General features: G+C 37.9%; 1 protein-coding gene across 2 annotated transcripts in view; it reads right to left on the reverse strand.

Annotated features, from left to right (window-relative positions):
* Positions 1–777: 777 nt before the first annotated feature.
* PAX3 (paired box 3) overlaps positions 778–27,707 on the reverse strand; it is a 94,619-nt gene continuing 67,689 nt past the window's right edge. For both annotated transcript variants that reach the window (XM_063111927.1, XM_063111920.1), the window contains exons 6-9: positions 19,888–20,053; positions 18,764–18,978; positions 1,308–1,554; positions 778–812 (exon numbers count right to left, since the gene is read on the reverse strand). In XM_063111927.1, coding sequence (XP_062967997.1) covers positions 778–812; positions 1,308–1,554; positions 18,764–18,978; positions 19,888–20,053 — 663 coding nt within the window. The remainder of the gene's footprint in view (positions 813–1,307; positions 1,555–18,763; positions 18,979–19,887; positions 20,054–27,707) is intronic.

Consider the following 27,707-nt stretch of genomic DNA (forward strand, 5'->3'; position numbering starts at 1 on the left):
TAAGCAGATATGTGAATGCGTGTCACTTCTCCCTGCCTAGACTGGCTTCCAAATGAACATGAATTGGGAAGACGTCACATACCTCTCCCTGCACCGGAAAAGGAAATAAGCTTTTCTTCCTGTTATCCCATATCCTGTTAGCAAGATGTGTCCAGGACATTTATTAACAAGTAGGATACAAGTGAGACTATGATAACAAATAATTTATTTGGGAGGCCCTTTACATCTAGTCTAGCTTCCTAAATATGGTGGCATTTATTTTTATATCAATTTCCAGTGTGTCAAAGTCTAGGATTCCTCCATGCCTGCTTCATTAAGGGAGCAGTTTTAAAGTTGTGGAAGTGTAAGCAATGGACATCCAACATATTATACTTCAGAGTATTCTCCTACTATATTTTAGAACATTCTGCTTGCCCAAACCAGTCCAGGTAAATCTCAGATACACTCACACAAATGGAATGTTTTAGGTCCTTGATCATCAGCACTAAAGAGTTGGGATATTTTGATATGTGGCCATGTTAAACCATTGCCTTAAAATGTTGCTTTTGTATTTAATTGCTCCGGGTCTTCCTCTTTTTCGTTGCTTTCGTCAACATGTTTGAAAGAATTAGAAACCAACTACTGGAGAAAGAAAATGAGTCACTCTCATTTGACTCCTGTTGGGACTGCTCCCTAAAAAGGTGACTTTTTTTTCTTTTTATTTCTGAGAAGATTCTTCATATCTAGGCTGTGGAGACCGGAAACGAGGCCAGTTTTAGCTCCAAGTGGACAGTTCACTTATGCGATATCTGGCTTGAGATAATGAAAGGCACCTGTAAGGAAACACACGCAGCTTTTTAGGTCATGCTGGGACAATTCACCATCAGGAGTAACATCAGCTACAGGCTGACAATGTCATATTTAATACCGTGCTATCAAAGGATGAAAACTAATATTTTTATTCCTAAAACAAGTTTGACACAACTCTGTGTCACTGGGATTATACCCTATATAATCCTTAGAAGCTGACCTCATTAAGAACATGTGTTTCTAATGCTAGAGGTTGTTTCATTTTGGCCAACCCTTGCGTTTCACCTAGTGGCAATCAGTTTTCACGTCTCAGCAATTAATGACTGCAAGATGTTGTTGACATCAGTTAAGAAAATAATTATATAAGGGAGACCTTGCTGGAACAATTAGCTGGCTTGGCCACAGTAGTAATACTGGGATGTAAGGCTTAATCATGCTTTTTACTCTCCTTTCTGAAGCAAGAGTTGAATTTATCTTTTTTCCAAAAGTAATTATCCTCTAGAAAGTCCAAGGCTTACTTTGTCCATACTGCCCATATTGGTAGCCTGTAACAGGGTCCATACTGTAGCCCGTGGTGCTATAGGTAGGTGGACAATACGACTGAGATGTTGGCAGACTGTCCAAGCTCTTCATATGGTCTAGTCTCTGACTGCAGCTGGCCGACACCGTGGTGGTAGGTTCGAGGCCCCCAGTGAGAGGAGAGAGCGCATAATCGGTCTGGGGCTGATGAGGTACCCCACCATGGTTGGTCAGGAGTCCCATTACCTAAAATAAACAGGCAAATTGGGAAGAAGTTAAAATGAAGGGAGGACCAGATCATAGCCTATAGCTGAAAGAATAACTTGAAAGTCCAATTTTTTCTTTGGAAATCTGTTAAAGAGCTGTCCGGAAGACTGTGACCTCAATTCAAAGTGGCAGAGATATTATATCGTGCCCCATGATAACATCTGACTGCAGTTTCAGAAAAGGGAAAGAGGGAGGGAAAAGAAAAAGAAGAGGAGGAGGAAGAGAGAGAGGGGGAGAGATTATACTATGTCCCCAGTGATAAAATCAGACTAGAATTCCAAAGGAGGGAAAAGACGGGATGGAGAGAGGGAGAAATTATTTCTGTTCCTATAGAAAAATGTCTCATCATATATTACATCTAAAAGTTTCACAGGTGATTTTAAACAGGCATTCACTTATATAAAAAAAATGTGAAATGAATTCGTCTTTTTTTCCATGTATTTTGAGAACTCTGCCTTTTTTCAGTGTTCCCTCTTATGAAAGCTCCTCACCTTGCCCGTCCTTCAGTTACTAGAAATAATTGCTCCCTCCCTGATATTCATCTGTGCTACTTGTTCCTCCCACTACATAATCATTAATTTGGCATCTACTTTGATTTGTGGAAGCTATGAGAGGACTAACTTACTCATTTTTATGTCTCAGCACCTAAAACAGCGCTTGGCACAAATTAGGTGTTGAATGAATGAATGAATGAATGAATGAATGAATGAATGATAAAAGATTCTCCAAATAACTCTCTCTATTACCTGTCCTTTCATTTCTTCTCTAAATCAACATTTTATACAGAAGAAACATTAAAAGGAAACACAAGCCTAAATGCAAACATGTTCTAAAAAGTTCTGTTTTGTAAATAACCCTAGAGAATAAGAAAACTTAAAAAAAAGAAAAGATAACAGAACTTTCAGATCAGCATGGTGAAGTGTTTCACAAACTAAGCTCATTGACCTTTACAGCATCTCATGATGGAAGTAAGTGGATAATTAATTTTGCAGCTGGAAAACTGCCACACAAGAATGGAAGTGTTTTTTCTCAACCTCAATTCTGTAGCAGGGATCAAAAACAATCACAGAAGAAATCTACTGCAGGGTGAAGAGACCCCCAGAAAACACATCTATTTGCACAGTATTTAAATGGAGTGTCCTGCACTTGCACAATATTTCAGTAATAGTCCTGTTTTCTTTTAGGAAACTTGAAGCTATGGAGATGAAAGTGTATAAGTAAGAGCAAGAAGAGGGGGCAGAAATGAAAAATCAAGCCCTCATTATAGGCCCTGATGCTAGCTGCAAAGCACCTCTCACTCAGAAGTAATTCAGGCAAAACCCTTAGAATACCAGATCTGGGGGTTCCAGCAAGCCAGGGGCATGGGGAGAGGAGGACCAGTCTTGCATTCCAGGAAGCATCCTGACTCAGATTCCAAAAACAAGGATCCCATAATTCCCTATGGGAAGGGTTTGCATTATCCTTATAGCTAAAGAAAATCTTCTTGAACTAAGGCTTTAAACTGATCCATCTTCAATTAGCCCCAAGAGACAAAAAAAAAAAAAAAAAAAAAAAAAAGGAGAGAGAAAATCTGTTCACCACCTTCTGTGGTTTTATTTTCTCTTTCTCCATTTTAACAGGCCACTGATCTCCCCTGCTTTCGCCATAGACCCCATTTTCCATTTCATCGTGTCCTTTTCATTTGGGTTATTGTGTGCGTATGCACATGGGGAGGTGGGAAGGTGGGCCAGTGTGGGTAAAACAACACAGTAATACCCAAATTTTGAAAGACATCCCACCCAAGGATCTAAATTTCCTTGAGATACGTGGTTAAAATACCTTTTTAAAAATCTCTAAAAATCAGTTATATTCTAAAAAATAATCATGTGTGACAGAGCATGGTTTTGTTTTATCGGGGATTGGGGGAAAATGAAAGTAACAAAATAATTTACAGGATTTACAACCCCAGGAAGATGGAAAGTGACTAGAACGTGGGTTCTTATAGGGTCCTGTAGCAAGTTAATTTCTTCATTTCCTCATTTTAAAAACCTGGACATATCCAAGAATGTGTTTAAATTATTTCCTGGATGTTCTTCCACCCACATGGATTTTTTCTTCTTTTTTGCCTTTTCACGAGCTTACACAAACTGTTTTACAGTATATACTTGGAAAATTTATAAACTTCCATTGATATACTAATTTAGTAAGTATTTTATTTTAGCCCAAAGTAGGCATGTCTATTAGAAAAAAAGAATCTTTAAAATAGAGCTTGTTTGGGGCCAAACACATTCTTTCAAATCAGGAGAATATCTTTGTGTGCTGGCCCGATGGGAAAGAATGGACAGAAAAAATAAAAATATGAAAACTGTAATTTTTTTTAATGAAAGGGGGTAAAGACATAGGTAAATAAGCTGTGTTAAGTAAACAAACAAGCACTTAGAAAAAGCAATTTTGTAACTGTATCAGTACTTGAGAGGCAGATATCCAATGGTACTGGATAAAAAGAGAATATATTTTAAATTAATAGTGTCCTTCATGAAGATACCTATTTGAAACTCAGTAAATGGTATGTCACTTTAAGGGAGAAATGGAATACTCTATGTATAGTTATAGTTGAAGAGCTCAGAGCAGAATTTTATTCAAAACATGCACACTCTTCCATGAGCTATATGTACATTTTTGTGATAAACTTCTTTTTAATCCCCTGCCATACATTTCTTGTTTGCATAACTTTGAAGGCAGCAATAACTTTGTTTATGGGGAGGGGAAAAAATGAAGAATTTTAAGAGAGAAGAAACCAATCCTTCCTATAGCAAAAAAACAGCTTATGGCATTATTCACATAGCAACTTTTTGCAGTTGCTGCATTAGAAAATTCATTAGGACAGGATTTTACTGTAAGACCTTAAAATATATCTATTAGAGGATAGAGAGGATACAGTACTGTCTGCAGGGCCATGTTCCAGGGCAATAGAAAGATATTTCCTCAAAAATTCCAGGGCAGAGTGCCTTTAAGACATCCCAGAAGGTGACCCAAATAGGAAGGAGGCTTGTTGGGTGTTCCTGTCAGTATTGCCAGTGTCACACTCAGGAGGCCAGGAAGGGCTCCTGCTTTAGCAATAGCTCTAAGCTCAGCAGCCCAATATTTGCAGTGACTGATGTAAGGGAATAAACAGGACCAGAGACGGTTATCTTTGGCCCCTTTGACTTTTCTGATAGAGCCAAAGAGACAGACATTTTCCTACAAAATTACGTCGACTGTAATAGTCACATATTACAATCATGATCTCAAGAATTATAAAAGGATGGGGAATGAGGCAGTAAGATTTTCCTATGCTTGATCTGGAATTCACATTAATAAATAACGATAATGTGATTTATCTCATTTCATTCACACTGAGAAAACTTGAGAAATGTACACGATTTTAATAACCTGTCATTTAAAAATTAAATAGGAGATCTGTGTTAGGGGAAAAAGGGGAATATGTCAATAGAAAATGCATTACTTTCCCCTAACATAATTTAAAACCTCAAATCTCTGTGGAAGAGTCCCATTACACTTTCATGTATGTTTCTTTAAAAGCTATTTGGTGTTTCATGTGGTCCAAGGGAAGCTATGGAAATTTCTTTCTGTGTGCGAAGATTGGTAAATGAACTTCTTAGAACTCCCCCAATATGGTTATGGAATGTCTTCCAGTCATATTTTCTTTTTAGGCATATTGCCACAATTTTTTTATACATGCTTTTCCTACAGCAATTAGTAATTCAAAGCCTAAAATACAATCTTTATTTTTTGCGAAGTGGATTTTCCCCCCTCCTAAACCATTAGTAAGCTATTTCTACTATGGGACTGGCATTTTTTGCCTTTTAAAAAAAAAAAAAATTGGGGGTGGGAGGGAGCACAATTCCCTGTTTTTCACAAACAATTTCAAAGGAAAAGAAACAAATTCAAGGCTACTCAGTTGTGTCTCCTGAACACCAACCACTTTCTCATTAAATGCCAGGTAAATCCAGGAGTCGCAATGACCAGAAAGAGTTTTCTTCAGTAAAGATTTCTGTTCTGTCCCATCAGAAAAGGGATTGAGGGAAGCTCTTGCTTTTTACTTTCAGTTGTGTAAAATTCTTAGGGGAGGCATCTCAAAAAGTCTAGTAGCAAATTTCTGTATTGTTACCTCCAAAATGTTTTCTAGACACCATTTCTAAATTATTTTATCAATAATCTTTAAAAACAAGTTTGAAGCCTTAGAATCTTGTGCCAACACTTCTTCCTCCGGTTTCTCCATCGTTTGCATTATTAGAGATGTTTTCTGAAGATCCCTTTAAACTCATTCTCAAGTTTCAGAATTCCAAGTAGGTTGTTTATATCTTGATTGGAAGATTATATGGTTCAAGAAAAACTAACTCTTTACAATTGCTTCATGCCGTTTTTCTCTTGAGTTTTCCTATTGTGAGATTAAATATAAAATATAAAAACTATGGGCCAAATTAAGATTTACATTTAAAACGATGTGTCTGGAAAATATTTGTCTTGGCACAAGCTTTAGGGTTTTGCTGTCAGTTGAAAGTGCACAGAGCTTATCAGGAATCTAAAATGATTTAGCAAATTATGGTGCACATCTAGGCGCTTCTTTTTTCCTTAGTGGAATCCTGGTTTATGTCTTTACTGTCTTTATTGTTCTTAAGAAATCAGATGTTCTTCTGATTTAACATTTAATAAGATAAGTTTAGTTGCTTTTTTAAAAATGATTTTGCTATAAAGGGAGTTTTTTTAGCCTTCTTCTCTCCAGAAGTCTACAGCCTGCATATTTTTTTACTTAGATATAATTCATTTCCAAAACCAAACAAAAATATTCAAATATTTATCCAAATGTTTTTTGCCAATAAGGGTGTTATTGGAGCCATCTAATGGTTAAATTTCAATGTCTGTATCTTTGAGACTGAAAAGCCTAAATTTAAACAATGGAGACTTTCCTGAAAATCTTGTCTTCAGATTCAAATGCCTTAGGAATTATCCTGCAGTTGATTAGCATCTAAATAATTAGATTTTTGGTCCTGTCTGTTTGCAAGCTGTAAGAGGGAAGTTGCCTGAAGGCAGAAGTTTCTCTTAAGGTATGTATGGTGACCTTCTCACCCATCCTGAGAGTTATGGAAAGGGCACAGTCAACTTTTACCTAACCAGATAGAAGACTGGTACACGTAAAATGCCCAGCTAAATATGGCTTTAACTCTTTATTTTAACCTTAGCTCACATTTTACAAGTAGCTATGTTTAATGCATGGTAAAAGAGTGTCAGTGCCAGACAAGTGTAGTTCATATGCTGCATATATTTCCAAGCTTTTTTGTGAATAGTATAGTAAGTATTGTCTCAGTTAAACTCCAAAGGCTGTATATATGCTTTCATCTCCGGTCCTGTGACCAATTACTGAAATAACTTTCATCCATTCTTTAGAATACCTATTTCTCAATAGAGCTAAGCTGTTAAATTGATAGCAATATTCTTTAGGAACTGATGATTAAAACATAAATCTAGGCAAGAAATTAGCAAGAATTTGCAAGAGGTGTGTTTGTGTGTGTATATATATATATACACATATACATACTCTATACAAGTGTGTATATATATATACACACACACACACTATATATAAGTATACAGTATACATTGTATATGAATATATATATATAGTTTACTTCTAGCCAATGATGAACAATCATATCATGTCCATCTATTATCAATAAAATAAAGCGCATTAAGAAAAAGTTCATTCCACCTAAATGAAAAAGTATGCCAGTTAATACAGTTGGTATTTGACTATGTTAGACCCACCATGAGCATAATAAAATTCTCATATGTTTTAATTCATTTACGCATGCCTGCATTTAATGTGCTTTGTGACCATGTCTACAATTAATATGATTTATTAGAAAAGAACATGTGCAATATCGGGGAGGTATAGCATACATATTTTTTCCTTCTATGAATGAAAAATATAACAAAACGGTTCAAGGAAAATTGTTGGCCGTTAGCATATTAAGATGGACTGACAGAGCCCTGAGTAAACTTAGGGGAGTTAATGGTATCCTCTTATCTGACCCTGACACATTTGCAGCATGTAATTTACAGAAGCTCTGTCCAGGGAATCTTGACAAATGCTCCTAACGATGTCAGGGCAATGTTCCATTCTAATGTAAAACAGATGTGGGTCAGATACCCTCATTCATCACTTAACACAGAGTCTGAAACACTTTCTGGAAGGAATGACATTACCTTCTGTTAACTCTTCTCATTGCAGGAAATTTCTCACAACCACAGTAGCCCTTGAAAGGATGTGCACTCAAACCTATCACCATTTCAAAAAGCTGTCAAAGAACACGACTGTGAAAAATCAACATATATCTTGGTTTCATATCATGACTACTTCAGGACACATTTGCTAAATATTAATTGACTCTTTGGGACTTCGGATTCTAAACACAGAAAAAGAAAAGCACTATGCTTGGACATCCCACAATACTTTAATGAGATGGCATTTAAAAATTTCCCTCTAATTGCCCATAAACTAAACCTGCATTTGAGGAAATAAAGAACTGATTCACCCTAAATAAAAATTCATAAATGCTAACCTTGCTGAAGCTTAACTACTCTGTTCTGCCTGAAACTCATAAATAACTTATAATAAACTAGAAAATTACATTGCCTTTTAGTAAGAAGAGCTTCAACTCTGGCCCTGCCAAGCAGAGATGTTGGACTATACTACATTCTCATTTCCCTAAAATTTTCCCTTGCACCCAACACCCTAACAATGCAGAAGGCCGACATTCTGACCCACTAAAGAAGGAAAATGATGGCCCAGCTCAACAAGGAAGTTTATTCTTTCTTCCATGTATGATGTAGGCAAATACTTCTGTGGCTCCCCAAAGTCAATGTCACAAGACTATCTAGCAGCTGCCTGAAGACTATATAAGAGAAGCCTCCCTGCCCTTCTCTTCAGGTGAAGGAAGGTATGTGCTTAAGTTCAAGAAAAGAACTACCTGAGAAGACCATGTGAAACTGATTTAAGTACAATATTGATGAGTACATATCAGGAGAAATATTTCTGTTAACCATGGGAAAGTGGAGGAAAGTCTCAGAAAAGTCTAAGAATGAATGTACTCTTTAGAAATTACTTTCAGGTCTGTTTGACCAGGAACAGTGGAATTTGTGGTAAGACAGAATAAGCATTCGTTTAAGATGCATGGAACTTGTAGCAATGCTACAAATATGAGACGATATCTGAGAACAGCCTTCTAGGAATCAGAAGCTACTATGCCGCTAAGCTCAAATCTTATCTACCTTTAATTCCCTCTCATACCCAACTCCAGAGACACTGAAACAATAATGATGTTGTGTTCTCTTTTCCACCCCAAAAACTTACTTGTGTTCCTGGTCTTAAATTGGGCAGTGGCTATGTCTCCTGTTGCACAAGCAACTTGATGTGGGCTGGCAATGTACAAGGTCCACAGTAAAGTCACTTACATAGTTCTTTGATCTACAGAAATTGTCTGCTCCTGCAGATCTTAACGAAATAAAATCTTTGTAATCCAGTGATTGGAATAGTGCTTTCCGATTGGTTAACTCCAAATTACTTATTTAGATTGTTGCTTACTTTCCAAAACTTTTCTCTTGTACCTGTTGTTTAAATTACCTTTATCCTCTGCAGGTGAGGGAAGCATTGCTCTGCATCAGATTCCCTGGCCTTGGAGGTAAGTGTCGTGCTTTACCCAGTTTATCCAGGATCTAGCATTATAAAAGATGGACTGTGTATTTTTTAAAATGTGTTTATGTCCATCTCATTTTTGAGTAAGTCAAAACAAGAATAAAAAAAGGGAAACAATAGGACCACCTTCTCCCCTCTGCACTCCAAGCCCCATGGACTGAAGGATCATTGGCTCTCGTTTTTGTTGTAGTGGGTTCTCATGTTATTGCAGTCTGAATTACTCAAAACCAATTCTAGTACATTATATTTCTAAGATTACCTTATCTAGAGTATTATAACTACTGAATTCTGAATCTAGATCAGAATGAGTCCTTAGTTCTTTAAAATGTCTGAGTGAAATACTTGAAAATATTCCAGTCGACAGAGAAACTACCTTTTCTTCAATGTCACTCAGTTTTCACACCTGCTTTATTGGTCAGGGAAAAGCAAAAGTCTGTTTTTTGTCAGAGGTTCACATGATATTTTTCAGTAAACAATAATGAAAGCCCTGTTGCAATAGTATTATTACTCTATCAAAGAGCATTTAGATTTCCCAAGGACTGTGCTCCCCAACACAGCTCTGTAGGTCAATTCTTATTTAAGATCTTCCAGGATTATCAAGAAGATGAAACAGAAGCTGAGATAGTTTAAAGAACTTATCTGAAGACATACAGCCAGAGCATGACTAACAAGTCTTGGAATCTAGTGCTTTTGACCTTGGGGTTCTCTTTAGATCAATGAGTTACACCCACACTGTAATCAATTCACTAAACAGGAATTCTTTTTCTTTCCTTTACTCCCTTATCTAAACATTATTAAGCAGTTAATAGTCTCTTCTTTAAAATTAGTCTGCCCCCTCCCCCTCCCACACACAAGTTCTTACATAGAGAGCTGACAATGTGTGGAGGTAAACGATAAAACGAGACATTAATTAGAAAGAAACATTCATCTATGGAAAAAAATCAAGGGAACTATTTTAGAAATGGATGGATCATGAGTTGGGTCTTCACCTGTGTTTTCTATCATTCAGCACTTCCTAGGAAAGGTTCCTCAAAACTTGATAGCTTGGTATTCAACAAAAGGGTCCAATGGTCAAATTAGAAAACTCTGAGTTAAACAAGGCTAAACATGTTTGTTTCCATTCTGCAAAACTTGTCGGAGCCTATAGTAGGCTAATGTGCACTGGAACACTGAAAAATAAAGGGATATAATTTGTGACTTTTACCAAATTATTCATTGAGAATACTGTTCCCCCCAAACCACTGTTGCAAGGAGACTGCTTTGGGGGAACAAGCCTTTATTATGAGGTTTGGTTTGGTTTCTGGGTGTTCAAAGATGGTTATGACATAGTACCAGTTCTCTAGAAGTTTGTAGTAAAAGGGCGGGTGGGGGGAATGAAAATCTAATAATATCATACCGTGTGGTATGTATTTTAACAAGGTATAAATACAGTAATATGGAATCAACAAAGACTAAAGCAAGAAATTCTGCCTGGAAGAGTCATGAAAGGATTGACACTGAGCTGGAATTACTCCCATGGATTCATACAAATAGAGGATCGTTTCTATAGGGGGTATTTTTAAATCTCAGAACAGATACTAGATTTTTAAAATGCAAGCTGCCCAAAATGAGACATTAATATTTTGTAAGAAATAAGGACAGTTATTTCTTTAACTAATGCTTCCTTCCTTCATTAGTTCAGCACTGAAGATTTAGCTTCACAGTTATTTCACAGCGAAGAAATATTCCCTTCAATGTAAAAACACTACCCTGTAGTTCTGCAAAATGGACTGTCTCAAAAGGTCTCCCAGTTTGCCATCTTTTCTATTGATCAGCAGAGACGATGCAATTACTAATCTCAGAAACTCTAGTTTACTGAACTCAAGCTACACGTCAGGAGCAATTTTTAAATATTACACTATGCATTGAAAAATACACACCTCTGATGAAATGCAGACTGTTTTGCAGAGACAGAATCCTTGGGGGGAAAAAACAACAAAAAATAGTACACAGCTAATGACTGAATCAAGTCTTCTCTGTCTACAGTACAAAGTATATATTCAGCCTCTAATTGAATAAATATGCAAGTATTCAGATTTCTGTAGATATTGCCATTTTGCAAATGCAGTAATAAATTAAAAGCTTTATATTGCATTCCATCAACATATAGTGGGTTGATTCAGGACATTGGCCCCACACTAGAATCTAGCATAGCTTTTCTGTGTATTCCTGACTACAAAGGAAAACTTTTTATTCTAGTAGCTTAGTTATAGACAAAGCAATCACACTCAATTATGTTTCTCCTCAATTGCTAGAGGAATTCAGATGGGCCTGAAAACCATGGGGTTGCTGCATTGGACTCGTCTAATGTATAGGAGAATGTAGCTGACGGAGTTTCTATTTAAATCAGTTCAGCAAACACAAAAACATTTAATTCAGCAGGAAAGGTTTTCTTGTGGTTCTTTTCAGTGACGTGATGTAAGATTCAGTCATTGGCTGCAGCTCTCCCCTTTTCTTTAAAAAGGAAATTTTGGCCAAGTAGTTGTTTCTCTCATGATTTTCTAAATCTAACTCGCTCAAGAGGCCATAGCTAGTTCTGACATAAACCAGGGCCCTCCTCATATTCTGTAAGGGTAGCAACACAGCCTGCAGAGCAAAACCAAAGGCACCACGTCAATTACAGCCTGCATTGATTCAACAAACGGATTAACAGCGATGTTTTCACCACAGAGCAGAACATCTTGAAAACCTAATATAGCAGAATAGAAACATGCAAATGGCCAATGGTAGTTCTGGTGGAGCTGAAATGGGCTCGTTTATGATCATAAACATCCTCGAGCCTTCATAAACACGTGAGGCTTGTGAAGCCCTGGTAATACACTCATCAACTGCTTTAGAAAAGAAACAGAAAGAGGCTCGAGCCTTTGAGAGGCTGCCACTCTTGTACAGCATGTCTCTCTGTCCCAGCTTTGTTTGACACCCAACAAATCTCTTTAATCAAAATCACTCCTTCCTCCACAGATGGATTTCTGGAAAGTGTAAAGAGAAGGAAGGACCTCCATTGGGAAATGAGTTCATGGCAGGCCACCTGCTTGTCGGGTTCTTCACAATGATAAAGTAGGCTGGGGGCACAGGCTTCGCAACCTGTGTATGAAATGGACAAACCGAATGGCTTATCAGCAAGACTAGCACCAAGTAGCTTCCGGATGTGTGCCCAAAAATGTCCAGAAAAATAGCTCTCTTGAAAATAAGAGCTGGCTTTACCAGCAGCATAAACCTTATAGCTTTTATGTGTATAAGCAACACAAGAGAAGGGCAAGGAATTGCCATGCTATGGTGAAAAAAGCAACCATTTTTAATGACTATATCCCATCCACACAATACACTTATCTGTAGAAAACCCTTACACCTTCCGTGGACAAACAACCATCATCTTGCCTTGCTGCTAAAGAGTTTGAGATCACTGTTAACACTGTGGTCCAAAAAAATGACAAGCAAATCAAAAGCAGTCTTGAGCTTTGTGTACACATATTAACACTTAAATGCTTCTTCTTAATAAGTTTTAGGATTAACAAATGTTTGTCAAAAGAAACTGCGCTGAGCAATTGAAATCTAATTTGAAATGGAACCAGGATAGCCTAATTCATATATGCATGAAATGGAGACACTGCCTAATAAGCGTAGCTGACACCGAATATGCAATTTACATACATTACACACTAATAATCTCAATTTTAATATTGTTCTTTAAAAGCAACGAGATGTGTGGCTGAGTTAAAGGTTTTCTTTTGTAAAATGTGAAAGAGAAGAAAAGTTGATCCTGGCATCTTATGCCATTAACCACAATCTCATTAGTTACAAGGATGTATTTGATCTTTCTGGGTCTATTTCAGAGATGATATCACACCCCCACCAGGTTGTGATGATTCAACCAGACTTAACAGATGAATGGTCGATAAACTTGATGAGTTCTGCAGACCTACTCTTTGTTCCTGAAGTGCTGAGTGGTGAACAAACATTCAAGCGTTTTCAAGCCTGGTACACAAATCTTTATGAGAATTTTTTCTTTCCTCAGTAGATTATCCATGAAATAGGACAGGTGTACTGGTTATTCAATTACATCTTACCCAAGACCTGGGCAAAATTTGAAACGAGGCCTCTGAGCATAGCTCTTACCAGGGGGATTTATTAATAACAGTTAAACGTTCTCTAAAACAACAACAAAAAAATTTTGTAATTCAAGCCTATTTTCTTATTTTGACATTGGTTTTACTTATAAACCAGAAACTAAAAATCTGCCCATCTGCTCTGAACATAAAATGTTTTCAGAATAATCCAGACTTATACCAAATGTATTTTTAAATATTGCTGAATTGAGAAGTATTCAAAATTTACGGCCTCTGAGTTTGCAAACAGGACTTCCTCTTTTTAAGGACGAAAATGCTTAAAATGAATGTAGGAAAGGCTCAGAAAGCTTCTTAGATATCAAATGGCTCCGTAGGAAAAAAAAATGTCAATGATATAAGAGTAAATGAATCAAAACCATATGGATCGAATTTTCCCTAAAATACACAGTTTGAAAAATTAAGGAGGAAAAGTGCTTGGCAAAAATGTGTTTTAGGTTTTACCAAACCCAAAACATTTGAAGAATCATTTGCAATGGTTGATGAACCCTAAATGCAGCCAAGTTGGACCATTTTTATATACTACAGAACAATAGAAAAGCTTCCTAGAAACCATGTAACCCACTGACACTGTATTTCACTGAAGAAATCATTAGAAACTGTTACCAAAGAACTGTGGGGTTTGTAGAGTAGGATGGGGATGGAATGTGAAACGATAAAAATTTGTTAATTTAATTGTCCTTGTTTTGGGGGGTTGGCTATGTGTGTTTGTGGGGTTGGGGAGCAGTGAGGGTAGTATTTCTTGCAAAGGAAAGTTAATTAGAAGAACATGGGCCAAATGCTAATTAGTCTCACATCTTGAACATACAGTAGTATTTCCTTGGCACTCAGTATTCCAAGTCAGCATTCCTTTTCCCTCCTGTACATGCTGGAAGGTGTTGGTAATGTACTGTCTAGAGACTGAGGGGACATAAATGGTCTATATTTCCATATGTTCTGTATTGTCCCCATACCAAGAGAGCACAGCATTTCAAAAGAAGGCTACTATATGGAAGGGGTAAGTTCTCGCCAGAGTGAATTGAACGTTTTTTTTTGTTTGTTTGTTTGTTTGTTTTTCCAGAGGGTGTTTTGTCATTCATTATCAGCCCCATCTCCTAAAAGGGGTATGTAGTTCAGACAGCTATTCAGAGATGGTGGAAAATTTTGAGGTCCTTAGCCTATCTCCCCTCTCACCAATCACTGAGAATCTTGCCTCAGGTTCCCTGACAGATCCAACCTCTGATGGAATGTGAAGCCCAGCCCTCCCATTGGTGAAGCCATTCAACTATGCCTGCAGGAAAATTGGTCAAACATCAGCACAAAAGCCCATGGAAAAATTCCTAGGACATTATGCTTCCTCTGATGGAGACCAGCAACTGCAATGTGTACTTCGCAGTCACAGAAGAATTATTATCGACTGGAAGAGAGATAGATTGGCTCTTAACCCTGCCAGTAACTCACTCTGTCATTTAGATGATTATGTTGCCTTGGCCTCAGTATTCCCATAAGTAAAATGGGAATATTCCCCAGATAGAGATGCTGATTCTATCAGAACAAGAAAAATTTGCAAATGGTTAAATAGCACACAGGCACTTTCAGCAACTCAAGGAAGGGTATGACCAAAGTTTATAAAAGTTTTTGTCAGTATTATGAAATTCAGATTGTCATAAATAGAGGTCAGTCCATTGCTATACCACCTGGCCATCTGGACAGGTGTGACTTCCCCTCATGAAGCTGAGACCTTCCCTGAGGAAAGGACTGAGGGCATCTATGAAGCCCATTTGATGAATGGCTCTGATTCTGAGCTTTAAAAGAATCTTTGCTTGAGGGAGCAGATATGTTAGAGACCCCAGATGAAAAACAGCTACCATCCACACACACACATACAGAGACAAGATTTGACTGTCCTTATGGTGTCCATTAATTCCTTGATAAGAAACTAGAGAGCCCATTCCACAGTGGTTCAAACACAGTCTAGCTCATGATTTCTGAGTTTGAATGGTAAACAATACATCAATTTCAATGACACTGGGGGAAAAGTCATATAAAACGTACAAATATTTTTTAAATATCATATAGCCTCCACTGAAGACAGATCTACAATGAATTGACCATAAGGACTAAAAAAACTTTAGCTCCAATTCAGTTTATATTAATAGATGGGGAACGGATTATAATGACATGTAAAGGCAGAGAAAAGGCAAGATGCAAAGTCACATACAATACGTTCTCAATTATGTTTTTTAAAATGGCACAAGACCCAAAAAGAGGAAAAAGGCAATGTGCAAAATTATGAATAGTGGTTTCCCTCAGAGAATATTTTTCTACCCTAACAACGCTTTTTAAAATTTTTTCATGTTTCTACAATAAGCATGCAGTGCTTTTATAATTGGGAGAAGTTAAAAGATTAGTGGAAATTACACTTAGTAAAACGAGTGTAAATTAATCCAAACCCAAAAGTTTAGAGAACTAATTTGTACCAAATTATTTTAAAATATAACTAAAACCCTTTCCCCTGTTTTGTCATGAAACCTGCTTTCTCTTCACTCAACTGCGTACTATAATGGACAAGACCCTAGACTACGAGCCAAGAATCCTAGACTCTTGTCCCAACTGCCTCACGATTTGTCAGCACATTAGATGACCAGACAGAGGCAGAGGAGACAGAAAAGTATAGGCAGAGAGGAAGAAGAAAACTGGTAATCATAACATTAGTTCCCTTGTTACCATTACATGATCCAATATATTGACACGCACTTCTGTATAATAAACAGTGACTAAAGGCCACCACCTTTTCTTCAGTCTCTTCTTTAGTTAACAGGTAAACCAGTTTGTTAGACATGGTCTCATTGCTTCAAATTTTTCATTACAATATTTTTAGGAAAGCCAGACAACCTAAACTAGTATAGGCATCTCTTGTTTACGTAGAGGCATTCCTGAGAAGTGATAATTATCCCAAAGGCTATAGAAATCTGAGTTCTAATCCCTATTTTCCTGCTCTGTCCTTTTGTAAATGTTTTTGGCAAGATACTGATTCATCTCTGTCTTTTGTTCTCCAGTCGCCTGAGGAAATAAGAAAGAACTGCACATTATCTGTCTCGTTGCTAACTCACTGAGGATGCTCAAAAACTAAGACGACATGGGTTCCTGGGGCAGCTTGAGGCTGAAATGTATGGTAGAAATGTAAAATAGCTGGGATGTTTGCAATGTAATAAGTAAGGAATTAGCACAATATGTGAAATATAGTAAAGAAATATGGGTAAAATTGCCTGTGGAATTTTCCATTGCTTGATATTGGAATGATTCCTGCTCTACCACCAACTCCAGAATCACAGCCAGGCATCTTGAAGTCAAGGATTAACAGTTTGAAGATCAAGTTCTAGCAATTCCATTTACATAATATTTATATAATACAAAATAATACTCATAACATACAGGATAATACACTTGCAATACAAGAAGCTGGTAGTTTCACTTATAGAATACACGTTTGTGTTATTTTTATTGTGATTGAATAAAGCAAGGTACTAAGAAATGCAAGTGGAATCGTGGATCTCACCTTACAGAAGCGGTAAGGGTTGAAGTTTACTTTCATTAAAACTTTCAACCAAATCATGTTGATAAAAAGCTTTTGGAGTTGGCTGGTTAGCTCAGTTGCTTAGAGAGCAGCCTTATACCACCAAGGTCAAGGGTTCAGTTCCTCATATCAGCCAGTCACCAAAAAAAAAAAAAAAAAAATCTTTTCTATGGCCCTAAACTACTACTGTTAAAAATCACAGCGATAACTAATTCTCTACTATGGGAGAAGTTTATATGCTATGAATCTGGGCATTTTAAAGATGACTCTATTAATACAAATCCATGATTCTCACGCAAGATTACATTCCCAAATGCCAGTACTTGGAAATTAAATGTATTAAAGTCCTGTAGGAAGCACTTTCATTGTTTTCATGTTGTTAGTTTTCAGCTGAAGTTTAAAGCCACCTCTTATTTTTTTTTTTTTTTTTATCCCAGGATGTGCTATAGGAATCTATGAAACTTAATTACATTTACTGTTACAAAAAAGGATTTATGAACTTTTGCCTTTAGGCAGAAATGTTTATTCCATTGCCTTTGCTATCCATTCTTTTCAACTCGAACGGCTTTGAACTTTTCAGCTGCTCAGAGTTATCACCGTTGCGCAGAGCCCAGGAACTCCACTCCCAAGATACACACCACAAGTTGAAGAAAACGAAGAAGCCAAAGATATATGAGTCGTTATTTTGGCCACCCTTTGTGCCATTAAAATCTCATTTTCTGCCTATTAGAATGCCCTCTTGGTGCTTAGACAGCGGTGATAGTTGGTGATTAGTGTGTAATTGAGTATAATTGTCTTTTCACTTTTCATTTATGTCATTCTGAGCTTCTCTCTGTTTTTCTAACCACCAGGAGGAAAAAGGGGGCTGAGAAAAGATAAAGCTGTTAAAACTCTCACTCTGGGCCCTGAAGAGATTCTCGATTGCAATTATAGATTGCAACCCCTTTGTGACATTTCTCCAAATTTAGTGGGCAGCTATCCTTGCCACCTGGGCCAAGCGCTCTCTAATAAAATCAAGTGATCTGTATTTAAACAACTGCTAATAATGTCAACCTCAGACAGATGCCACATGTAGGAAATTTACCCAACCCTCTGACATGCAATTATCAAGGCAATTTATTAACAGGATCTCCCAAGGAAAGCTCACAGTCCAATGCAAATTAGAAAAACAATTACAACATTCAAATATTTATATATTCCCAAAGAGCAGTAATTCTCCTAATTTGTGCATATATAACTCATTTATTCCAGAGTTCTGCAGTCATCAGCTGGGTTTCTCTCCACATGTCTTCTTTGCCTCCTCTCCGATTGTTTTGTCAAAGCTTTGGTGTTTTCTTACGAGGTGCTTTTGCCCTCAACCCCATCAGACCAAATACCATTTAAAACAAAAAACAAAACAAACAAAAAAAAAAAACATTAATGTGTCTGAGCTTCTTAACCAAAGCCCAGAACTAGGGGTGGAGAAGATAACACATGATAAATGTCTTGACAACTAATCATAAACACAGTCTCTGTGATAACAGAACTCCCTTGAATTTTAAGCCTAAGCTACAACTTCTGATGCAGCCAGTAGGAAGGGTGGAAAGAAAGGAAACTAGAAAACTAAAATCATGTGGCTTATATAAAGAATACATTATGGTTTAAATTTGGCAATTCATTATACTGCTGCCTCGGGGAATTGACTATTTGGTTCTGGTATACAGCAAATCGTCTGTCTAGAAACACGGGACTGACCTGAGGTGAAAGGCCATTGCCAATGGCGGGGTTCATGGGATTGGAGGGCCCCGACGGAGGCACAAAGCTGTCTGTATAGCTGGAAAATCCATGCCTGCTGCTGGTGAGGCAGTAGGCAGAGCTGCTGTCCGGGTTGGAAGGAATAGAGCTTTGGTGTCCAGTGCTCGGAGGAAGAGGTTGAGGTCTGTGAACGGTGCTGCTGGGATCTGACACAGCTGAAATGAAGAAGATTGTGAGCCATAAAGTTCCTCTGTAGGCCAGCAGAGAAAGTTCAGTGAAAAGTTCACAAGTCACCAAAGCCATCAGCAGTATCTACCGGTTAGATCAAATGTTAATTTCAAACTCCATTTCTTAACATGCAGGCATAGAATCACCTATAATAAATATAGGCACATCTGTCTCTGTATATATTTTTGCAAGCACATAACTTACTTATGTACTCTGATGGCACACTCACCCAGAACATTAACGCAAAAATCATATTAACAATGCCAACAACCTATTTTTGTAGTGAATGTTATTAATCAATATGAGAATTAACCAATAATAACCAATAATAACCAATGTAAGGACTGCAAGTCTCAAATTTCTTATCAAATATACTTTTAAAACACCCAACTATTAGTTTAATAGTATAGTTTCAAATGCCTGGAATGCATCTTTCATAATCCAAAATAATTGAGTCTTACAATTTAACATTATCCCATTCACCTCTATGTGCTAACAAATAGTGACTTTATTAGAACTTACCTTTCTTCTATTGCTACCGTAGTTATTAACCATCATAAAGCTTCAGTTAGTTGCAAACCGGAGTACAAATGTAGAGGTAAGATTTTAACAGAAGAAAAGTAAATCCCCTGTTTACTTAAGAAGGTCGTTTTGTTTTAAAGTACTGCAGAAGTACTAGATTGCAGCACAGTTTATTTAGAGAGATTTAGATATGTCATAGTACTAGCTATGTTTCTGAAAAGTGACAGGCACATTGGGGACAACCTGATGTACTGTAATTAACATACAAACATCATCCATGTTAGCATCACAGAAAGATTTCACCACATAAAATATCCACCAGAGCAAGCAATTAGAAGTTCCATTTTAATCTCCTTGACTGTCTTGCTCCATACCTTGTGGAATCGATGTGGGCTGGTAAGAGGTCTCTGACAGCTGGTAGGTTGGCAAAGTCGGCATGGCAGTGGGAGGGAAGCCCCCCGGAATGAGATGGTTGAAAGCCATCAGCTGATTGGCCCCAGCTTGCTTCCTCCATCTTGCACGGCGGTTGCTAAACCAGACCTATGGATTTAATTTAAAATTTGAGGATTTCACTGACAAAATAATAGTACATTCTTAATGAATTTTTCATGCTAAAGTAGATTAAAGGCCCCTCACTGACAAGGTAAATAGACACAAGAGCCCTGCTCCTTCTATGTTTTGGGGAACATTGTAAGGGGTAAAAGGAGAGTCAAATGTCAGGGGTCAGTAGAGGGGTTTCAAAGACCCTCATGGTCTTGCAGCAGCTTCCACAAACCCTGTTCTGACCATGGGCAGGAAGAGCTGAGCTGGAGTAAGAGCAGCAGAAACTCTCCTCCACCACCATCAACACCACCTACCTGTCTGCGGTATTTCAGCCTTCTAGGCTTCATCCATAAGCCCCTCTGACACCACATGGCACATTTGGCCTAAATGTGGCCTCGCCTATTACACAAAGCCTTATATTTTATATTCTTACCAGTCTGTATCCCTACGGTCATTATGAGCATAGCTCCTGGAGGATAAATGGAACCATTTCACCATCTCTTTCAAAGAGTGAGACATTGCACTCAACTCATTAGAAATAAATGCCAAGGAGGTAAGCATTTCAAAAAACGGAAGTGATTTTTATCTAAAATAATTAGTTTGTTGGGGCTGGCCCCGTGGCTCACTCGAGAGAGTGCAGTGCTGGGAGCACCGAAGCCGTGGGTTCGGATCCTACATAGGGATGGCTGGTGCTCTCACTGGCTGAGTGCGGTGCAGGCGACACTGTGTGAAGGGTTGCACTCCCCTTACCGGTCAAAAAAAAAACCCCAAAAAACCTAAAATAATTAGTTTGTTTATTATGTCTTTCAACAACAGCTTTAAGCACCTATAATACTCTTTGTCAGGCACCATGCTAACCAGGTACATTCAGAAAAACTTGACAAAATATAAGAAAATGCTTTCAAGGAATTTAAAACCCAAGCATTTTGTGTGAGTTGATGGGAAGAAAAAGCAATAACAGCAGCAAGAAATGTAACTGAACATCTAAAATGTTAAGAAATTACGATACAAGGACTTCAGTGGGCCCTATGAACTTGCCTGACTCTTACATCTGCAGTGTTTAAATGTAAAACTCGTAGTGTTTTTCTTAGGGTGCTCACATGAGGTGTCCCCCAAAATGAAAGTTTACCAATTAAAGATATCCTATCAATTAAACATATTTCAATTCCTATATCAAAAGTTCACTGAAACTAGATATGGAACGAGCACTGTGCTTGAGGTTGGAGGGATAAAAGAGGAATAGAGTAGCATTCCTGCAGTCAAGTCGCTTACAGCTTCGTCCCCATGGAGTTCACAAAGTAGTCAAGGAAACCAAAATAATTGCTCCCTAGAGGTAGAAGCCCCGGGTTTGCAAGTGCAGACCACCAGGAAAACTTTAGAGTGGAGGCAAAGTTTCAGTTCACTTTAAAATTTGGATATGATTTCGATGAGGAATCACTCCTGGCGGAGGTGATAGTACAGAGTGAAAATACTCAGTTTGTTCCAGGAGATCAGTCTGGCTAAGAAAAGATAAGATGTGATTTCCTTAAAGAACAATGTGAATAATTATAAAATTTAAATGTAATTTTTTAGGTTATATAACTTTAGGTAGAGAGGAGGAACAGATTGTTCCCTTCTGGAGCAAGAAAACCCAATTTAGCAAATCTTTGCTAAGGCACCTGCTCCAACTTTTGTTACTCACCCAAGCAGTTGTCTGAAAATAATTTTGTCTTCTCTAGACATTGTTGCAAGATTGTTGTAAGAAAAGCTGAATTTCCTCAAAATATTAACATTTAATACTCCTTAAGTTTCTAACAGGAAAAGGAGGTAGGTCAATATTTTTCCATGCTGATACATAATCGAATTAGAGTTTTATTTAACTTAATAAATTGCCACCAGGGGTAATAGAGCCATGAACAGCACACGATTCCAGGTCTACATCAGTTGTTTTTGCACTGCAAATCTGAGCACCTGTTCCTATGACTCCCAGAGGCATCAGGGAAAGAAAACCATTTTCAAGAAAGTGCTTGGAACAAGATGTGTCAGCCTGAGAAGGCTGAGGGTGGGAATTTAGGGTCATGTTCATGCCTGAGTGTACTGTACTGCACACGCACTATAGTCATATTTTATGTTATAAAGCTGCAAGATTAAGGAGATATTCCTGGCTCAGGTGAGGTCATTCCCCACACCTGTCTAGATCAACTAAATGCAGTGCATCTCCAGCTCTATGTACTAGGCTGGGAGGGGAACTGCACTCTCAGAAATTCTGATGTGACTTCACTCATGCAGATTTACAATCCTCAGTTCCCCTGGTGAGACCCTTTATGAAAAACTCAGAAACTTATACTTCAGTTGTTATCAGAGCAAGGTGCCAATCTCTCTGTGCCAACTGCCTTCTGTAACCTTTAGATAAGTAAACCAAGTTTGATTTACCCGGGGTATGGCTGTGCCTGATCTGTCCTTCAATCTCAACCTACCATTGATTCAGGATTCATTCTAATTCCAACATAACCCAGTTTTTAAAATAAAAATATCATTGCTCAAATAATAAAGAAGAAGAAACAGCATAACTTTCTACAGATACCTTCAAAAGATAGAATCCAAAGAGACTAGGGGCAAAAAGATTTTTTAAAAAGAGAGAGAGAATCCAAACTCTCTAGGGGTTTTGATTTTGTTTTCATTTTTCCCAAAATGTTACAAATAAGTATCAAGGACATTGAGTAAATACATCAGGAGTTGGATTAAAAAGTTCTTATATTTATGACACAGGATCAATTATATCTATAATAAAAGATGAAGAGAAATTGTTAGGAAGCAAATCTTTACCAAAAAGCATACCTTCGGCAGGAGGTTGAACAGTTTCCCAAAGGAAGGAATTTAAATGTTGCTTAAATGTAGGTTAAATAAATCCGGGGGCTATTCCTGAGAAAACCTGGGCTTAGTGAGGACTGGCCTGCCCGTCTGGCCCTTTAACATCTTTCCATTGCCAGCCTTCTGCATTTTCTAAAACCAGCTAAGGCTCACGAAAGAAGCATTGAAGGACAAACATACTGAAGTTGCAAATTGGGAAGTGGTCCTTGCCTTCTTTATGCTTTGAAACTCAGAAAAGACATAACTTTCATTTTTAGTAGGAAAAAAAAAAGGGGGTGCCCATGAAATAATCTTCATTTTAAATACCTGAAAGAACGAAGTACAGTGATCCTGGGTTGCTGTTATCACCCTATATTTAACTGAAAGAAATGTCTTTGATACTCAGAAGTCTTGGATAACTCTTTCAATATTGGATCACTAATTCCTAATAGACAATCAAGGACTAGTCTATTGAACGACATGTACGGGTGTGTAATAGTAAGTTCATTTGAAATAAATGAAGGGCGTTTATGACTCAGTGGTTACAATTACTAGAAATTTCTCCATGTTTTGAAAAGAGTAGCAATAGCAACAAAGGCAAACTGGAGTTTGACTGATGTTCTAGAAGAGAATATGGGTTTTCCACTGATGCCTTTACCAACAGGGCAGAAAGAACAGGTCACACACCTGTTAAATGTCATTCTGTGACCTACAGATCAATGTCATTCCACTCTCCCCACACAACATTACCTGGCCTTCCATATCACACTTAGCATGGTGAGAAAGTGAGGACAGGAGGCACACACTGGTCTGTAACCTATTATTAGGCACAGTTAAATGCCTATAATTTCATGTATAATATCACAGTACATCAAAACTCTCTTAAAGCAAGTTTCTATTTCATCTGACAAACTGCAGCCTGGTTCATTTCCATCTGCCCCCTGGACCTCTCCCTACTTGTATGCCTCTCCACTGAGCCCTTCCATAAAGCTATATTCATGCCTTTTAGAAAATAATCTTTAGATGCATTTTTGGAGTAGTATTATGTCCAGTGGTTTTTTTGAAGTAAAATTTAAATTGGTTGAAAAATCCCAATAACATGATAACTAGAGGAAAAACTTATGAATTACAAGCAAAATAAAATTTTCATAAATTTTTCTCTTCATTATAAAGTAAGTAACCAATTTGTTCAGAATCTCAAAAATGGAAGTTAGGAAAAACTTAGTACTTTCTACAGTTAAGTTTCAGTAGTACTGTACTTTTTATTCACGCAAGTGCAATGCAGATCAAGCAAATTCGAATCCCAGCTCCCCCACTCACTACTTCGTGACTTTGAACAATTTGTTTCATATCTGCAGGCCTCTGATTTCTCATCTGCTATATGGGGAATATAAAAAACTACTTCACTAAATTGTTGTGACCATTAAAAGAGACCATACAATAAAAGCACTTAAAATAATATCAAGGAGATATTAAGTGGTCAATAAACATAGTTGAGTAAAATAGCTCACGTTGACTCTTCAGTCTGAGAAAACCAAGAATTAAAGCTTTGCTTTGTTTCTTTCACTCTGTGGTCTAGAGCCAAAGCCTTTCATGCCAATGAGTAAACAGGAAAGTACCCAACAAACACCTCAAATAATTGAAAGCCAGTTTGACTTGAATGGAAGCTTAGGTCAAATTTGCTTCCAAGTTTCATGGATTAGTGCTAATTGTCCCAGGGTGTAAGCCTAATTTTGCTCATTAATAAATTACTGGTTCACATTTTTGATGTTGTCCTCAAAGGCACCTAACCTACATTATTCCAGATGGGTTATTTCAAATTCAATGTGAAAAATGGACAGAGAATATAATACTTAACCCTTAGAAAAAACCCTCTTTTTCTTAGAAAAAGAATTCACAAGATTATAAAAATCCTGATTAAACAAGACTCAGGGATGTCTAATGCCACAATGGCAAGTACAGTACTTTCCACGTAGGTAAATTTGGAACAAGCTGCTCATTCTCCTGGACCTTCTCATTCACTTCCATCTCCTTTCTCTTTCTGCACCACACCTTCCTCGGCCCTCCTATCATTGCTGCTGTCCAGCTTTGACCACTGCATGGAGAGTAGGATGAGGCAAGAATGATGAGGAATTCTGTGCTCCCATGCATGTTTAAGGACCATGGACACACACGGTTGCACACTCAGCTGCCCCTGTGCACACCCCAGAGCAAACTCCTGCAGAGAGCTGCAGGATGACCATATTCTTGCTTCATTGTGGAGTTCAAAATACTTCACACCCATCTTAACTTCTGAACTATACATGTCTATTAGGTGGTTGTAAATCACCATTGGATTTCCCTGAGAATAGCAAATTACTGGTGCTGTAAGGATCATGAATCCTGATGCTAAGAGATCATGAATCCGAGCAGTTTTTAATTTGGAAGTGGGGAAAAGATGGTATTCGCGGATATGATGAAAGCCAGAGGCCCTTTCCCTAGTTAACACTTGTATATACACACAAGAGGCACTAAATTTTGTGTACAAATCTCCCTAGTTAACACTTGTGTATACACACAGAGGTACAGCATTTTATGTACAAATCTCTAGTCTCCCAGATCTCCTGAAGTCCCTCCATGGTTATTCTGGTGATCCATGGACCCAGCCTGAGATCATCTGATCTAACTTACCCCATATTTTTAAAATTAAAGAAACAAAAACAAAAAACTGAAGCCCAGCAGTATTACAGCAGGATTAAGTGACTTACTCAAAAAAAAAAAAAGACATTTAGAAGCTGGAACCAAAACCCAAAACCCAAGCTGGAACCAAAACTCTTCTGACTCCTAGTTAAATATTTCCACAAGTAGCTTCCTCTCCTGTCTTTCATTATCTTGGTGGTAAAAGAAAATGATAGTTGCCTACTTCATGGAATTCTTCAATGGGCTATTTACTAAAACTTTTGCACATTATAAATACTTGCAAATAATATTGCCACAAAACTTCCATGTTTGTCATTATTAGCATAACAGCTATCCAAGTGAATTAGGCAAGTAGTCTTTACTGGTAGCATCAATAACAGGCAAATAGTCTTTAGTATACAACATTCTTAGATTGTGTACTCAGATTTGGCTATGATAACACAACATAACTACTTTCCAAATGAATTTTTATGAACCACTGATAAAGGCTTACATTACTATATCTTTAGACTCTATCTGGAGCGTCTAGAAATATTTTTCCTCAGGAACAAAAATGGAAAGTAGACATGGCTTGGGATTTTTTTAGGTTTGGTGTTTGGTTTTCGCAGGTGCCCCAAATTAAACTAACTCACGCTTACTGGCTATCACTCAAACTGAGTTGACTTTGCTACTGCTTTCCCAGATCCTACTAAAAACTAAAGGATCTTCTTCTGGCATTTTAATCAGTGATTAACAACTCCCTTCTTTTTCCTGCTGGGTTAAGTAAAAGATCCATATGCTGGGTGTTCTAGGGAATTTGTTAGGCTGTACATCACAATGTGGTGTAAGACATGATGTGTCTCAAGGGAACCAAAGAACCAAAAGGAATGTAAAGAGTCACTGGGTTAAAGCCACATTAAGACAGCTGTTACGGTAATGAGGGCCTTGCTTTGGAGAGGAGGTCACTGTAGAGAAAAATATGAACCACTCTTTATTGGTTTGATCCCATGTCCTCTGAAAGTTAACGGGCCATTATTATAATCCTTTGACATTCATTGAGCCAGATGAGAATGCTGGGTACTGTACAAGCTGCATGGGTTTGAGATTTATTTTCTCCCCCACCCTCAGTGTTAACAAAAGCAGGAATAAGGTAGAGTTTTTTTCAGTTTTTCTTCACCCTCCTTGTCTGATCTCTTTAAAATAAATGTTTATTTTTACTCAAATTGGGTTCTGGGCTGATATTTGATCTGTCTTAAGAACAGACCCGGTATGTGGGCTTGGTCAGCCACAGGCACCAAACGCTGGAAGACGGTGCACACTCAGTGAGGAACGGTCGGTCTTCACATCACATTTAAACTGGGTAATCACAGAACTACGATAAAAGCAAAATAGATTTGCCATATATATATAATTTATTGACATTGTCATTATACGATTGTAATACGATTGAATGCCTCTACCCATTCCATTGGCATAGAGTGTTCCTCCTCACTGCACAGTACAGAAATGACCTCAGGTCAGTGTTCATATCAATGATCGTGATAACATAGGATTTGTGGTGAATGAAGGTCGTCACTTCCATAGTGTGCAATGAAATGGGAAGAGGAATTCAGTAGCTTCAACTTTAAAACATCAACCCTAGGAATCTTGAAGTGTCTATGATTCTCCCTCCACTCACCCTTAGGCCCACCTCAAGCTTACACAACCAGTTGCCTACGTTGTATCTCTGAATACCTGTCACCACCGTCCCTTCCATGCCATTCCCACTGCCACTGCCTACTTCATGCCACAGCCCCCGCTGCCTATGACATCAAGTGTGCACTCTCTAGCCTGAAACCCAAGCCCTCCACCCAGCTGCCCACCCACATTCCTTCCACCACCCTTCCACTCTAACAACTGCATTCCTCACTTTTCTCTCAATACTAGAATGAAAATGAAAGCTCATCTCACATGTGGCCCATGCACTGCAAGTCTCTGTGCCTTTATTCCTACAATTCCCTATTACTTCATGCCCTCCCCACCCTCCCTGTCCAATGAGTATCTGTCTAGTCTGGAAAGTTCACCTTAAATCTTCCCCCTTCATGTGCCTCTCTTATTTACTCCAACAAGATTTCATCCTTTCCTCTTCACAACTCCCATTGCACTTTTTTCTTTCTCTTTCAGC

Source organism: Cynocephalus volans, chromosome 1, assembly GCF_027409185.1.
Source record: "Cynocephalus volans isolate mCynVol1 chromosome 1, mCynVol1.pri, whole genome shotgun sequence".
Classification (NCBI taxonomy): Eukaryota; Metazoa; Chordata; class Mammalia; order Dermoptera; family Cynocephalidae; genus Cynocephalus; species Cynocephalus volans.